The sequence below is a fragment of the Odocoileus virginianus genome, unplaced genomic scaffold (assembly GCF_023699985.2).
Source record: "Odocoileus virginianus isolate 20LAN1187 ecotype Illinois unplaced genomic scaffold, Ovbor_1.2 Unplaced_Scaffold_1, whole genome shotgun sequence".
Classification (NCBI taxonomy): Eukaryota; Metazoa; Chordata; class Mammalia; order Artiodactyla; family Cervidae; genus Odocoileus; species Odocoileus virginianus.
In genome coordinates this window covers 4,954,885-4,969,674 of record NW_027224263.1, presented here as the reverse complement: position 1 = coordinate 4,969,674, position 14,790 = coordinate 4,954,885, and the positions used below count along the sequence as shown (strand labels likewise).

The 14,790-nt window shown below is 41.4% G+C and overlaps 1 protein-coding gene across 1 annotated transcript in view; it reads left to right on the top strand.

Annotated features, from left to right (window-relative positions):
- Nucleotides 1–14,790, top strand: part of TRPC5 (transient receptor potential cation channel subfamily C member 5) — a 309,416-nt gene that overhangs the window by 229,718 nt on the left and 64,908 nt on the right. The window contains exon 4 of the mRNA XM_020881534.2: nt 13,668–14,004. Within this exon, the coding sequence (XP_020737193.1) occupies nt 13,668–14,004 (337 nt within the window). The remainder of the gene's footprint in view (nt 1–13,667; nt 14,005–14,790) is intronic.

Here is a 14,790-nt window from a genome sequence, read left to right as displayed (position 1 = left end):
TTATACACAACTAGACTATTTTCTGAAGAACTGACATCTGAGGCAATGAAAGTTTGGTCTATTCCAATCGCATCCATTCACTGAGGGAGCAGAAGAAGGTTCTCAAAGATCAGTAGACTTTTTCAAACTACCAAGAAAAGCCTTTTCATCTCAGATCCTGCCACAGCCAGGATTTTTCTTCCCAAGCCTCACCTTCTCCCCTGGGTTGGGGGTGGGGGCAGCTGCTCATTCTCACCCTTCAGATTTCTTTTCCTCCAAATGAACTAAAGGAAGAAGTGTTTGCAGCTGTCAATCTCCTAGCTTGAAGTCAGCTGATCTCCTTTAGGAAACACAAAGATAACTCACTGCCAATTACTTAGGAGAACAATAGGCCTATACTACCTTCTGAACCTCTGAATGTGAAGCATATGTCAAGGTGACCTTCCTTCTAGTCTCACCTATTGCATTTTTGTACACACCCAACAATTTAAAATCATCTGCAAATAACCAATTAGGGAACTCCACATGGTACTGACCTGTTTAATCCTGATCTAATTTTTTCTTACTGACAGCCTCCATGGCAGGGAACAAGCTAGATGGTGGGAGTTAAGAAAGACTTCTATAGTCCGACAACTGCCTGTTCCTAATGGAACCAATATAAGCTCAGTGCTACTAGCTTTTTTCTCTTCCTCATAGTCTAGCTTACTTCTCAAGAGCCCATCTGTCCCCCTCAACACACACCCCACAGCCTCTGCTCCTACCAGGGGACTTTCCCTCATTTTCCATTATCTCTGCAGAATGGGGACTCAATCAATAACCAGGAAAGTCTGTTCCTAGCTCTTTACTCTTTTTTTTGGTAGCTCTTTACTCTTAAATAAGGACTAACTACAGTTTTTGACACACAGCAGGCACTCAGATGTTAATTTCTGTTATTACTATTTAACCTCTCTGAGTCTCAGTTTTCTAACCTGTAAAATGGGTGTAAATATGGTACCAACCTCCTGGATTTACTCAAAACATAGAAAATGCTTTTAAAAATTATCCAAAACATAGGAAGCTCTGTATACATCTAATCTGTGACTGTTACGACTATTACTAGAAAAATGCCTGAGAGCATACAGAATATGAAATTAAAAGAGAAACGTTTGTGAGCAAGTGTGTGTGTGGGTATGTTTGGGAGTACTTTTGGGGGAAAAAGTTCTGTTTGGGTTATGCATTTGAAATGCCCACTGGACAGTCGAACATTTAGGTCTGAAGTTTAGCAGGGTGGCAGAGAGGACATTTTCTCACCTTAACAAATAAGAGTAAATGCCTGTAAAGCCCCTGAGATGTGAAATGTTACACAACATACACATACCCAATTGTTCCTCCCCTTTATAGGCTGAGTCAAAGGTTCTACATGTAAGTGGTATAAGTGTAACATGGAGTAGGCTCCAAGAGATACCACAAGGAAGAAGCAAGGTGGTCTGAGCTCAAGAAGGAGGTATCGCCTCTGGCTGAGGCAATCAGGGAAGGCTTCCAAAAGGAGGTGAGGTTTAATCATTTTAATCATGATTTAATCATTATCTGCAGTCTTCCCTAATGAATCTAAGTGCCTGCTGATTTGTCCCATCTCTGAATGCCCTGAATTCCTAGGTTGCGGTGCCTCATTACAAAGTAGTGAGCTTTTCTTAACACTAATTGGATCCAATTTGAATGACTAGACTTTATGCTGACCTTTCTTTTTATAAAATGATGGTAACTGGAGATCAAAAAGGCATAGTTTTTTTTGTCTTTTCATGTCCTTACTTGAAAAAATGTTCTCTGGATTTGGAAGGGAGTAACCTTCACTGGTCTGTTGAGAGCCAGCCATCTGGGAACCTGCCACTTTTACCATCTGTAGTGCTTGTGCAGGCATCTAAACATAAACCTTATTGTCCCATTACTTGTTTCATGTGACTTTGACTGGACTCTCAGTGAGATCCTGCAGGCAGAATCACTGGACTCTCAGTGAGATCCTGCAGGCAGAATCACTGTCACTGTCTCTTGTTGGGACCCTCTCCCCACATGCACCACGAAGAACTGGGCACAGCAGGTGTACAGAGCTACTTGTTGAAATGCATGAACTGAATCATGTGGACCTTGCATTCCGTTGGCTATAAGCAAGTCAGATTCTGCTCTGCCTTGGGTTCAGTTTGGGAATCAGGCATTAAAGTCACGTGGTTTCTACAGCTGTAGGAATAAAAGTCACTGATAATAGACTGGTGAGGAACTAGGGAGATAATTCTCACTGAATGAATGAAGTCCGTTTTCATCTGCTGAGGTGAAATCAAAGCGATTTTGCTAGATGTCTGGGGGAGAGATGAGATCTTTCCAGTAGAATCTAACAATATTGCTCTCAAGAATTATTCTTTGGAGAGGCAAAGAGCCCTTGCCTGGGAGCATTGGAGAAATGAAGCATTTCAGAAGGAAAAAAAAAAAACTGCAGTGAAGTCCCTAGAAGATTTAAGAAGAAAAGATTTAGACAGGTTGAAAATGTGGGTCCAGTACAATTTTTCCTGGGGTTAAATCAGGAAGCTGAGACCTTCACTGTCTCCCCCATGTCCTTAGTTATGTGTGACTCTTCCAGCCTCTTGTAGATGCCACTTAGGAGCCCAGACTCAGGGAGCACCCCATCATTTCTAGTCTTTGCTGGCAGGTAGGTCCCTTATATTAATAGCTAGATAACTAATATGAAGTACTCACTTTAAACTGTTAAGGGTAGTTAGTTGTTTTCTATATTACCACTTCTACAAACATGAATATAACTTCAAGGCCTCAACCCAAAGTAATAAATGATGTGGGCATTTCAATCACTGTGGCAAGGCCAATAGAGAAGATACTGGAAAATTCAGCTTTCTGCAGGTCTCAAATCATACCATCCAGAGATTGACAGAGTAGTTATTAGTCTATGGTCAGCCAAGCTAGGGCTCCAGTCCTGGCTCTACTATTAGCAAGAATGTGAGCTTGGGCTTAGTTTCATCATCTTAAAGTGAGTATGATACTGATAATCTGCCTTTAGGGTTGCTGTGAGATAATCCATGTGAAAATCTGGTACAGTGTCTGGCATACTATAAGAGCTCATTGTGGTGGTGGTGGTGGTAGTGTAGTCGCTAAGTCAAGTCCAACTCTTTGTGACCCTATGGACTGTAACCCACCAGGCTCCTCTGTCCATAGGATTCTGTAGCCAAGAATAGTGGAGTTGGTTGCTATGCCCACTCCAGGGGATCTTCCCAACCCAGGGATCAAACCCACATCTCCTGCTTGGCAGGCAGATTCTTTACCACTGAGCAATCTGGGAAGCCCAGAAAAACTCATTATATGGTAGCTAATCTGACTATGTTAAGAATAGCTCCTAGTTGCAACTCCTAAGAAATCTGACTTACCTACCATATTTCACCCCCTACATACATTAAGGAAAGAAGACTTCGGAAAGAGAGTGTTCCACCAAGTTTCTAAATCACTCATTCAACACGTGTTTATTCAGTGTTTACCTTGTACCAGGCACTTAACAAAATATTGTTAACATAGTGGAGACTAAGACATGCTCCCAGGCCTCGAGCAACACCCAGTCTTCTGACTTTTAAGAAGTTACTATATTGCTAAACTTTGTTTCTTTGAAGCCCGCTAAAGAGGGAATTAGAAAAGGACTCTATCATTTGGACTAACTCACACATAAATACTACATCACTTTCCATGAAAAGTTAAAAATTCGAGAGGGAAAGCACTTCCAGAGTGGTGGTGTTAGGGACTTCTGAAAATCCACTCTAAAAAAGCAACAAGACATTGGAAAACTTCAAATTCAACTTCTTTACCATTCTTGAATTTAACCAAAGGCTTGCAACAGAGGAGCATTTATTCAAGAAAAACAGCTGAATCTCAGTAAGAACAGCAAGTTTTGTGGTAGTTTAGCTTGCCCTCTTCCTATCTAGCCAGCTCCACAGTCACCTTGAAAACCAAAAGTCTTGAAATTCTAGTAACTGTGAGAAGGAGCAGTTTGGCAGCCCGTGGGCAGGAAAAGGACTAAGTTTTGAGCTCTTCAAAAAGATCCATTCCCAGAGAACTGTCATTATATGACCCATCTGGCAAGTCTCTAGAAAAGCTCCATTTAAAGGGTTTATCTTTGTGTCATCTGACTCAAGACCAACAGACCTTTCCCTAGGGGCACTTTTTGAAAAAAAAATCAGCAGCAATTATTTTTTTTTTCATCTTATTTATTTATTTTTTCCATTTATTTTTATTCATTGGAGGCTAATTACTTTACAATATTGTAGTGGTTTTTGCCATACATTGACATGAATCAGCCATGGATTTACATGTGTTCCCCATCCCGATCCCCTCTCCTGCCTCCCTCTCCATCCCATCCCTCTGGGTCTTCCCAGTGCACCAGCCCTGAGCACCCATCTCATGCATCCAACCTGGGCTGGTGATCTGTTTCACCCTTGATAGTATACTTGTTTCAATGCTGTTCTCTCTGAACATCCCACCCTCACCTTCTCCCACAGAGTCTAAAAGTCTGTTCTGTACATCTGTGTCTCTTTTTCTGTTTTGCATATAGGGTTATCGTTACCATCTTTTTAAATTCCATATATATGCGTTAGTATACTGTATTGGTCTTTATCTTTCTGGCTTACTTCACTCTGTATAATGGGCTCCAGTTTCATCCATCTCATTAGAACTGATTCAAATGAATTCTTTTTAATGGCTGAGTAATATTCCATAGTGTATATGTACCACAGCTTTCTTATCCATTTGTCTGCTGATGGGCATCTAGGTTGCTTCCATGTCCTGGCTATTATAAACAGTGAGCAGTGATTATTTAATAGCATGTCTGCCTGAGGTAATGGCTAACAGTTGAGGCAAACAATAGGCTTAACAAAAAGCAATCTGATTCCAGCAATAAAAAAAAAAGGATTATACACCATTATAGCTGGAATGCAAGAGTAGGTCAACATAACAATCAATATAATACACTACAGTATTAGAAGGAAGGAAAAAAAAAAACATAACCAACCGAATTGACACAGAAAAGTACTTAACAAAATCCAACACCCTATCATCATTAAAAAAAAAACTCAGAAAACTGTAGTAGAACTTCCTCAATCTGATGAAGGCCATGTATGAAAAACTTATAGGTAATACTACACCATCATCCACTCAATGGACATGAATTTGAGCAAACTCCAGGATATAGTAGAGGACAGAGGAGCCTGGCAAGCTACAGTCCATGGGGTCGCAGAGTTGGACATGACTTAGCGACTGAACAACAATACCCCACTTAATGAAAAATGACTGAAAGCTTTCCCCCTAAAATCAGGAACAAGACAAGGATGTCCACTCTCACCATTTTATTCATCACTGTACTGGAGTTTCTAGCCACACCAATTAGGTAATAAAAAGAAATAAAAAGCATTTAGTTTGTGAAGGAAGAAGTAAAACCATCTTTATTCACAGATGCCATGTTCTTGAATATAGAAAATCATAAGGAACCAACAAAAAAAGCTCTTAGGGCTAATAAATATGTTCAGCAAGTTTGCAGGATACAAAATCAATACACAAAAGCAATTGTTTCTATATACCTGCAATGAACAACCCAAAAATGAAATTAAGGGGGAAAACTCCATTTCTAATAGCATCAAAAAGAATAAAATACTAAAGAATGAGTTTAGCAAAAGTGTAAGAGTTGTACAGCAAAAACTATAAAAGACTTGTTAACTGAAGAAAAACTACACAATCTAAAAGTTGAGATTTTGTTTTATTTGGCAGATTTTCTAAGGACTTAAGGCTGGGCCACAGCCTCTCAGATAGCTCTGAGAAACTGCTCTGAAGTGATAAGGGAGGAACCAGGATATATAGGAGCTTTTGCAATGAAAACAAAGTAGTCAGAACTTCAAAAGATTACTGTTAATTAAAGAAAACCAGATATCAAATTAAAGAATTTAGCACTTTTCTATGTATGGGAAGATGCAAGAATCTGGGCTCACTGAAATCATTTTTTTGATATGCACCTCAGCTACCTGAGACCAGTATCCAGCTCTTCTCCATCTTGAATCCCCATCAGGGTACACAGTTGAAGGAAACTGTAGTAGCTGAGGGATTGGCAGCCAGCAGAGTCCTTTTGTCTCCATCCTGAATTCCCTCAGGGCTCACCATCAGGGGTGGCTGTAGTGGTTTAATCGCTGTAACATCTTTTGTTTTACTGATATGGCAGGCCATATTTGTTTTCATTGACACACTGGTGAAAGAAGCTAAAGAAGACCTGAACAAATGGAAAGACATTAAAAACTCATAAATTGGAAAACAGTATTGTTATGATGGCAAACTCCCCAAATTGTTCTGTAGGTTCAAGGCAATACCTATTAAAAACCCAGGTTCCTTTTTTGTGTGTGTAAGTTGACAAGAAGATCATAAAATTCATACGAAATGCAATGGAGAGGCAGTGTAGTCAAAACAATTTTGAAAAAGAACAATGAATTTAGAAGACTCGTGCTTCTCAATTTCAAAACTTACTACCAAGCTACTGTTATCAAGACAGTGGGGTACTGGCATAAGGATAAACATCAATAAATGGAATAGAGTTGCGAATCTAAAACAAATCCTTATATTTAGGTTAGTTGATTTTCAACAAGGGTACCAAGATGATTTAATGGCAAAATGGTAGTCTTTTCAAAAAATGGGGTTGATCTCGGGTGGCCTTGGTCTGTAGTGGCTTGAAATAGGATTTTGGTTGCCTAGCCAGAGGTGTGTGAGGCAGTGAGAATGCTAAATGCTAAACACTAGACCACAGGGACAAGGCTTTGGCCTGTCAGCTGTGTAGAAATAAATTTCCACAAAGAGATAGAAAGTAGTGAAACAAGTGTATATTAGAAGAAAGAGTATGTGCAGATAGACACGTGGGCAGGCTCAGAGAGTTGCACTCTAGTGGTAGTTGGAATCACTTATATGGGGATTTCTTCTGGCCAATCATCTTGCATTGCCTGGGTCTGAGTCCATAGTTTGTTTATCTCAGGGTCCTGCTGTGTGTGCATGTCATCTCTTAGCCAAGATGGATTTTAGTGAAGAGGCCTATGGGTAGGTTGATTTCACTTGACATTACTGTGGGGTGCAGCCCCCTCCCTTTTTGACCCCCTGAGGAGCCTTACTGTGCATATGTAGTTGGGAAGGTCTCTCTGACCTCAAGACTGGGAAATATGTGGTCTCTTTATCTCTTATCTGGGCAGGATTCAACTCCTCTATGCTCCTTGTCTGTTTCCTTGTCTTGGAGTATCTGTCCAGAGGGGACGGACTCCAGCAGGTCATCCTAGGGCCCATCTATCTGCTGCCTCAAGAAAAGTGAATATCCTTATGCAAATAAATGAAGTTGGACCCTTTCCTCCCACAATACGCAAAACTTAATTTGAAATGGATCAAAGAACTAAGTATAAGAGATAAAGTGATCAAATTCAGAGACAGACCCATGAAAGTAAATCGTGGTGGCCTTGGATTGAGTGATGGTTGCAACAGCACAAGCAACAAGAAAATATAAAACGGACTTCATCAAAACTAAAAACTACTGCTCAAGGCTCTGTACATTTTGGCCTTCAGTGTACTCAAGCATACAACACATACACACTGTGGTTTTTATTGCAATCTCTCTTTCAGAGGCATTCTCAAAATCAACTAGAGATTTATTAAATAACCTGTCAAACTGGAACTTCAATATACAAGCAGGAATTAGAACTTTGCTTTCAAAGCTCATAAACCTGTTTGGATTAGATACTACATGGTGGCTTAAGACAAGTTTGTTTTATAACATTCTAATTGCAGTTTGTTCTGCCAGAGTCCACACTACCCTATACTACTCTTGTCACATACAAAAATAGAAAATAAAAACCTGTCCAACTTTAAAATTATCAACTTCAGCCAAAGTGAAAATCAGAGCAGAGGCATTGAAAATAAAGATTGGACAGTCATCAGGCAGTTCAGTCGCTCAGTCATGTCCAACTCTTTGTGACCCCATGGACTGCAGCATGACAGGCTTCCCTGTCCATCACCAACTCCCGGAGCTTGCTCAAACTCATGTCCATCAAGTCGGTGATGCCATCCAACCATCTCATCCTCTGTCGTCCCCTTCTCCTCCTGCCTTCAATCTTTCCCAGCATCAGGGTCTTTTCCAATGAGTCAGTTCTTTGCATCAGGTGGCCAAAGTATTGGAGTTTCAGCTTCAGCATCAGTCCTTCCAATGAATATTCAGGACTGACTGATTTCCTTTGGATTGACTGGTTTGAATGGGATCAACTGTATTCCAAGGGACTCTCACTAGTTTTCTCCACCACTACTATTCAAAAGGATCAATTCTTCAGCGCTCAGCTTTCTTTATGGTCCAATTCTCACATCCATACATGACCACTGGAAAAACCATAGCTTTGACTAGATGGACCTTTGTCAGCAAAGTAATGTCTCTGCTTTTTAATATGCTGTCTAGGTTGGTCATAGCTTTTCTTCCAAGGAGCAAGCATCTTTTAATTTCATGGCTGCAGTCACCATCTGCAGTGATTTTGGAGCCCAAGAAAATAAAATCTGTCACTGTTTCCATTGTTTCCCCATCTATTTGCCATGAAGTGATGGGACCAGATGCCATGATCTTAGTTTTTTGAATGTTGAGTTTTAAGCCAACTTTTTCACTCTCCTCTTTCACTTTCATCAAGAGGTTCTTTAGTTCTTCTTCACTTTCTGCCATAAAGGTGGTGTCATCTGCATATCTGAAGTTATTGATATTTCTCCTGGCAATCTTGATTCTAGCTTGTGCTTCATCCAGCCCAGCATTTCACATGATGTATTCTGCATATAAGTTAAATAAGCAGGGTGACAATATACAGCCTTGACATATTCCTTTCCCAATTTGGAACCAGTCTGTTGTTCCATGTCCAGTTCTAACTGTTGCTTCTTGACCTGCATACAGATTTCTCAGGAAGCAGATAAGGTGGTCTGGTATTCCCACATCTTTAAGAATTTTCCACAGTTTGTTGTGATCCACACAGTCAAAGGCTTTGGTGTAGTCAATAAAGCAGAAGTAGATATTTTCTGGAACTTTCTTGCTTTTTCTATGATCCAGTGGATGTTGGCAATTTGATCTCTGGTTCCTCTGCCTTTTCTAAATCCAGCTTGAACATCTGGAAGTTCATGGTTCATGTACTGTTGAAGCCTGTCATAATGTCCATATGAAGTGGACAGTTGTTATATCCACTTTTTAAAGAAGCTTCACATCTGTATTTTTGCTTTGCTCCTGCTCAGTCACTTCAGTCATGTCCAACTCTGTGACTCTATGGACTCTAGTCCTGCCAGGCTCCTTTTCCATGGCATTTCTCCGGCAAGAATACTTGAGTGGGTTGCCATTCCCTTCTCCAGGGGATCTTCCCCACCCAGGGATCGAACCTGCATCTCCTGTGTCTCCTGCATTGCAGGTGGATTTTTTACTGCTGAAGCCTTTCCAGATAGCACTGTGGTAAAGAATCTGCCTGACAATGCCTGACAATGCAAGAGATGTGGGTTCAATCCCTGGATCCAGAATATCCCCTGCAGAAGGAAATGGGAACCAGCTCCAATATTCTTGCCTATGAAATCCCACAGATAGAGGAACCTGGAGGGCTACAGTTCATGAAGTCCCAAAAGAGTCAAACACGACTTAGCGATTAAACAACAACAACAAATTTTTGCTTTAGGAAAGAGCTATTTATTGGGTCAGAGTTCTTGGGGATGCACAACAGAAAGAAGTCCTAGGAGATCATAAAGACTATGGAGAAGTGGTCCAAATGTCTGGTATGGCAGCAGCAGGATGCAGTACTATAGAATAGGAAACTACAAATTGTTGCCTGTTTTGTGAATAAAGTTTTATTGCCACACAGCTAAACCTATTCATTTACATATTATCTATTGCTGAGCTTGTCTGAACCAGCTGAGTCTTTGCAAAAGGGATGATGTGGTCTTCAAAGTTCCAAATACTTACTGTCTGGCCATTTACAGAAAAAGTTTGCTGTCCCCTGTGTAACATCAGTACTTCAGTCTGGATATCTCCATCTAGATGTTCCACAGGCAAATCTAACTCATCAGGTATAAAAACGCATGCATAAACTTGTTCCAGCTTCAATGTTCCCACTCTTAGTTAATGGCACTACTGCCTACCAATACACCCACAAAAGAAGCCTCTCTCCCTTTTGCCCTCTCACCCTATATATTACTTCACATCTCATCCATCACCACATCCTGCCAATTCCACCTCTTCACTATATTTTGAACCTGAGCACATCTCTTCATTTCTACTGCTATTAACTTAGTCTGAGTCATGATCATTTCATACAAGATTAACAACAGCTTTCTAACTTGTCTTCCTGCCCTTAGTTTGTTTTTTCTTTTGGAGGTATAAATAAGATTTATTGATTAATTGATACTGCAGAAATATCAAATGGTATAGTAATCTCTAAGAACAGTATTTGGAGGCAATATTGACAGTGAGGAAACTGTAAGCAGAGGAGGGTGACATAATCTGATTTTGACTCATTACATTTCATTTGTTGATAAGTCATTTGTAGTAAAAATATCATTCATCTCCAAGCTCCTTGAGAATGGAGAACATATCTAATTCATCTTTGCATCACCACAGGTAGTTATCAAAAGGCATGACATATACCAGGCATTATAATTATTAAATAAATACAATAAAACAAATTATACAGATGAATATTTTTGACCTTAAGTGAAAATCTCCTTCAATTTTATTTTGCCAGAGCAAAACTATTCCAACAATTTAATAAACAGGCTTTCCCATTGCTTTTTTCCCTAGGGTTATGTTTATATCCTTCTATATTTCTGCATATTGACATATAACAATTTTCACCTTATTTTTACTGACTGGTTGGTATTCATTTGAATGTATTTCTCTATTGTTGAATATTTAGTTTTATTTTTCCAATTTTCCTACCCTTAATTTTGCCCACCCTCTGCCCCCAAGCCATTTTCTACTCAATAACCAGAAGGATCTTTCTAATATCTAAACCTGATTCCAGCACATCCATAATGACATATGCAGCCAAGATTTAGTGAGCCCTTACTATGTGCTGGGCTTCCCTGGTGGCTCAGAGGTTAAAGTGTCTGCCCACAATGCGGGAGACCCGGGTTCGATCCCTGGGTTTGGAAGATACCCTGGAGATGGCAACCCACTCCAGTATTCTTGCCTGGAGAATCCCATGGATGGAGGAGCCTGATAGGCTACAGTCCACAGGGTCTCAAAGAGTTGGACATGACTGAGTGACTTCACTCACTCACTCACTTTGCTATGTGCTAGACATAGTTCTAAGTGTTTCCTGTGTGGTAACTGATCTTAGTCCTCACATGAATCCTCTATTGCTGATGTTGTTATTAACTCCATTCTTTAGGTGAAGACTTTTAGGAACAGAGAGAATCAATGCAATCTAGCTCAAGTGTCTATAGTTTAAACTACTCTACTGCTCTACACACACACACACACACACACACACACACACACACACACCCCTATCATTCATGGCTTCCCATTGCTCTTAAAATAAGTCATACTCTTTATAATGGCTGAAGACCATCATTTTGATCTTCTGTAACCCTTGTCTACCTCTCCAGCCTCATCTCTTGCCATCCAGAGCCTTGCAGTTAAGCAGCAGCCTCCCCAGACTGCTATAGCTCCCTGTACCAGTCATGCTCATTTTCACCTCTATGCCTTCAGTCATGTTATCCCCTCCACTTCAGTCGTTTTCTCCCTTCCTCTCTCCTCCCTTACAAGCAGCCAGCTTCTACACATCCTTTAATGCTCCATTCCGGTATTGCCTCCTCCAGGAAGCCTTTGCTGAGCAGATTTGCACTACCTCTGTGTTCCCATTATGCCTTGTTTTCCATCCATTTACATGGCCTTAATGTACTGTTTCATAATTTCATAACTACCTTTTTATATATCTGTCTCCCTCACCAGACCATGTGCTCCCAGTGGTTTTCCCATTGCACTCAAATATTTTGCTTTACCCTTCTACTTTTTTGTACCCTTTTCTAGGACCTTTTCATCCCAGGCTTTGGCATAGGCTATAATGCCAAGAAGAGTAGAAAGGGACTGTATAGGATTTTGTCATTTTGTGTGTGATTGTGTGAAAAGGAGATGTGAGGATATAAGGGGGATCATGAACATCTTTTGAGAAAATGAGACCTCATGATAAAAAGACTTTAGAGTTTATTTTTTGTCATTTTGCAATAGTAAACTGCTTTAGGGTGGGCTAAACCCAAAAATGGAGAATGGCTCAAAGAGAATTATCTCAGTTATGTAACTGTCCAAGACAGATACTCTTGGTCAGAAAGATAGTTCTCCACATGGTCATTGAAGGACAGAGGCTAACAGAAGCCCCTGGACCACCCTGAGTTACCAGATCCCAGTCAGCAAGAAGGGGGAGGGAACATAGGGGACTTCCATAGGTCAGGCCTGGTGATGCCACTCATCATTTCTCCTCACATTCCATTACTGAGAACTTGGTCATGTGGCCATGCCTCACTGCAAGGGAGCCTGGGAAATGTAATCCACCCTGTGCTTAAGGAAGGGAAGAATGGTTTTGGTGGGAAGCCGGTGACCTTCACAGATATACTAACAATAAAATTGGGCTAGTTTACCTTGAGTGTCAGGTAAATGATGGAAGAATTTTATTTCCTTTGTACCAGAAAACTATGTGGTACAGCTCCATTTAACCTTTCCCATGGGAAGCTGCAGCAATCAGATGAAGGCAATATTTAAAATGATTGCTGACAGTTGAGCTCCCTGTTGAATTGCTTACTAGGAAGTAGCAGCCAGAGGGTGACTTGCAATGCTGATAATCTCTTAACTATTAATCACTGACACGTTGTAGATTGCCTCTAAGTAAAATCCCAGCTGAGTTAGGTACCATCTTATAATATTGGCCCCCAAAATATATTTTACTCCTTTGCATGTCTGGATTAGAGAAGGTATTAAATGGCAAAGCAGCAACCTGATTCTTTGCTAGCTAAGAGGTGCTCAGAACCAAAAGGAGGGAAAAAAAATCTTCAAAAAGGGAACTCATTTCCATTCCAAACCATAGCCACAGGCATGAGCTTATTCACTGCCAGTTTGTGTTTGCCCAAAGTACACACTTGTTGATGGTCTCATGCAAGCTGGGGGAATAAGTAAAAGTGAATCCACTTGAAATGAAACATCCCCATGATTCTCTGCTAACAGGCAGATACATTCCCAGGAGAGCTTTGTAGAACAGTTGCCCAGGTTCTACTCCCCAGAGGAGGCTCATTTAGTCAGTCTAGGGTGTGACTTGGGAATCAGGAATTTTTTCATGTTCACTGGATGATTCTGATACTGAGCCAAGTTTGAGGCAGCATCTCTCTAATACGATGAAAGTGGGGAGTAGGGGGGAAAATGCTCCAAAGCACAGACCAGAGCGATTTTGTTTAACGTAGGAAACAAATCATCAACCCTAAGTTTCCTAGCTTGACATGTAGAGTTGGCTCTGAGGTTAGACCCACCTGTGGGACTCTGGAAATCAGGCCTCCTCTGGGAGTGGGCCATGAGCTGGCTGTAAACTAGGAGAGCGATTATGAAGGTAGACTTCCTCCCAGCCATCCCAGATGCCTGACTTGTTCTCTTCTTTTCCCAGTTTGTGGCCCAGCCCAATTGCCAACAGTTGCTTGCCACTCTGTGGTACGACGGCTTCCCTGGATGGCGGCGGAAACACTGGGTCGTCAAGCTTCTGACGTGCATGACCATTGGGTTCCTGTTTCCCATGCTGTCTATTGCTTATCTCATCTCACCCAGGAGCAACCTTGGGCTGTTCATCAAGAAACCCTTCATCAAGTTTATCTGCCACACAGCGTCATATCTGACCTTCCTCTTCATGCTTCTCCTGGCTTCTCAGCACATCGTCAGGACAGACCTCCACGTACAAGGACCTCCCCCGACTGTCGTGGAGTGGATGATACTGCCTTGGGTTCTCGGTGAGTCACAGGGACCAGAAGCTATGGCCAGACTGCCTGCTGGTCTTGTCTAAAGAAACTACTGGAATTAGCAGTTGTACTGGCCCTGAACTAAGGCACCTTCCTCTGTGCAGTGGGGTAGTTGTTGGGAATCTCAGAAACGTGGTTCCTTTCCCCCTGGGCCTGGGTCACTTGCTGTCACAGGGCTTGCCATGAGATTGGCAGTGTACCCAGGGCTTGTTTCAACTAACCTAACTTCGTCAATGACAAGGAAGTTGTCTATCAGTGGGTTTAGAGGGAAAGCCAAGTGTTAGTCAGGGCAGGATCAGGTAAGCTGGGCAAGGCAAGTGCTGAACAGTCTATTCGATGCCTTCTTTCCCATCACTAGGGCTGAGAGGATGCCACCCAAATCTGCTGCTTTCCTATGACTATGCTAAATGATCCCTGTACTTATCCAGGGTCCACATCCTATTTGGATACTGATTTCACAACCAGGAGGGAAACCTAGGAAATTCACACAATTCATGGTAAAAAAGCAGCCTTAGCCAGAAGTCTCCAGGCATAATTACATTGCATTGGACCCTCCAGTGCATTGCCACCCTCCAGGTCCTTGATACTTAAACTGAGGTCCCCAAACCAGCAATGTCAGCATTAACTTGTTAGACATACAGAATTGGGAGTCTCACTCTGGGTCTGTGAAATCAGAATCTACATAATCCCCATGTAATTCACATGTATTTTAAAGCAGGGGTCCCCAACCTCCAGGATCTAATGCCTGATGATCTGAGATGGAACTGATGTAATAAA